Here is a 1,694-nt window from a genome sequence, read left to right as displayed (position 1 = left end):
GCTACGATTAGCTAACTCAACTAAACCATAATGCATGTTGGGTGCTTGCACAACCTAACTTGCAGAGAGCTGGTTAGCTAACATTACTGTACATGATGTGTGCATTGATTCTCTTAAGTGTGTTATTCAAATGTTCTATTGAAGGATGTGTGCAATTGATGCATTTAAGTTTGTCTTTCACTTATATTGTTATAATAAAAGTATCAGAGGGGGCGCTCAGAGGGGGTTTCGCCGGGGCGTAATTCCATGTAGAACCGCCACTGTGATTGGGAGACGTGAATGCAGTGCAGCTGGAACGGTGAACGAGACTGATGACATGCAGCTGGAAGTGTGAGCCCTGAATTGCTGAAGGGGGCGTGGCCGGAGCGGAGCTCAGCAGAGACGTGACACTCCGACACGTGTCTCAGAATGGTATAAAAAGCAGACCAAACGCTTTGCTCATCACTGCATTAGTTTACTTTACCTGAACAGGTGTGCCTGATACTCATCTACAACAGGTAAGAATCCTGCTTCTCTCTCGTCATGCACGCTGAAAAACCTTCAATGATCTACTAAATGTGACCATTTTTTATCCTTAGATTCCCCAGAGGAAGAAGAATTTACACAAATCAACATGAAGGTTCTCATACTGGCTGCTCTTCTCTGTATGTACTCTGCTGTGACCCATGCTGCGACCCATGCTGTGACCGATCCTGCACCTGGTAAGTACACTCTTTAATCAGACTCTACCTTCCGTCTCAATACAGCAATTCAGCTTTAGGCATTCTTAACATCTTGCTTTTGCATCATAGACATGTATCAGTCTCATCTTCTGAATGAACCTATATGTTACCATCTGGATATTCTCCTTTTTGATGTTTCTAATGTGGCAAAAACCTGTGAACACTGTGGTGTGTTTTTGTGCTTATCTCTGCAGCAGACTCTGTTCAGTTTGACATCTCTGTTCTAAATGTCTATGTTGTTCAGCATCTCAAAGAAGGAACTCATGTAATACTCTAGCCATGGGGAAATGTTTCTAATGATAGACTGATAGTTCTGTTTCTTCTTTCTCAGTCTCTAAGTCGACGGAGGAGGCGGCCTCTATGGTGGAGGGTCCTCTGCCAGAAGGTATGAAAGTGATCTGCAGAATGATATTAGGTGTTGGTGAAAAATTAAGACGGATGTTTTGCGATAAATGCAACATGTTTCCTTTTCTCCCAGTTGAAATGTTTGCCGGTCAGTGTCCTTCTGGCTGGTTCAAAAAAGGTTCCCGCTGCTTTTTGATGGTGACCTCCAAGAAGAACTGGAGCAATGCTGCGGTAAGGCACAACGTCCGCATTTAAAGGGAAGGTGCTTCACCATTGGATTAACACAATGCAGTAACCCCTAAATATGAGGGGTGATATAAAAAAAAAAACCTTGCCTGTTTGTTTGGAAAATGAAAATAATGAAGCTGCTCTTTTACATGCCCTTTCTCCTATGTACCCTTACACTTTCTCTTTTCCCCCCTCTCTCCCTCTCTCCAGAAGCATTGTGTGGGGCAGCAAGGCAGTCTGGCCTCTGTGCAGTCTTCTGATGAATACAACTTCCTGCAGACTATGGTTACACTTTCAGGCCAATCAAGCGCTTGGATCGGAGGTTTCCATTTCCAGGTCAGGAGAAGTATCTTGATTTGACCTTACTGAGACACGGCATCATAGCTATTACTGTTAAAA

The 1,694-nt window shown here is 43.6% G+C and overlaps 1 protein-coding gene across 1 annotated transcript in view; it reads left to right on the top strand.

Annotated features, from left to right (window-relative positions):
- Positions 1-383: 383 nt before the first annotated feature.
- LOC105894915 overlaps positions 384-1,694 on the top strand; it is a 5,161-nt gene continuing 3,850 nt past the window's right edge. The window contains exons 1-5 of the mRNA XM_031563450.1: positions 384-497; positions 579-701; positions 1,054-1,107; positions 1,201-1,298; positions 1,506-1,631. Of these exons, the coding sequence (XP_031419310.1) occupies positions 614-701; positions 1,054-1,107; positions 1,201-1,298; positions 1,506-1,631 (366 nt within the window). The 5' untranslated portion in view covers positions 384-497; positions 579-613. The remainder of the gene's footprint in view (positions 498-578; positions 702-1,053; positions 1,108-1,200; positions 1,299-1,505; positions 1,632-1,694) is intronic.

Source organism: Clupea harengus, chromosome 26 (genome assembly GCF_900700415.2).
Source record: "Clupea harengus chromosome 26, Ch_v2.0.2, whole genome shotgun sequence".
In the NCBI taxonomy this organism is placed as follows: Eukaryota; Metazoa; Chordata; class Actinopteri; order Clupeiformes; family Clupeidae; genus Clupea; species Clupea harengus.
This window is presented reverse-complemented; position numbering and strand designations above follow the sequence as displayed.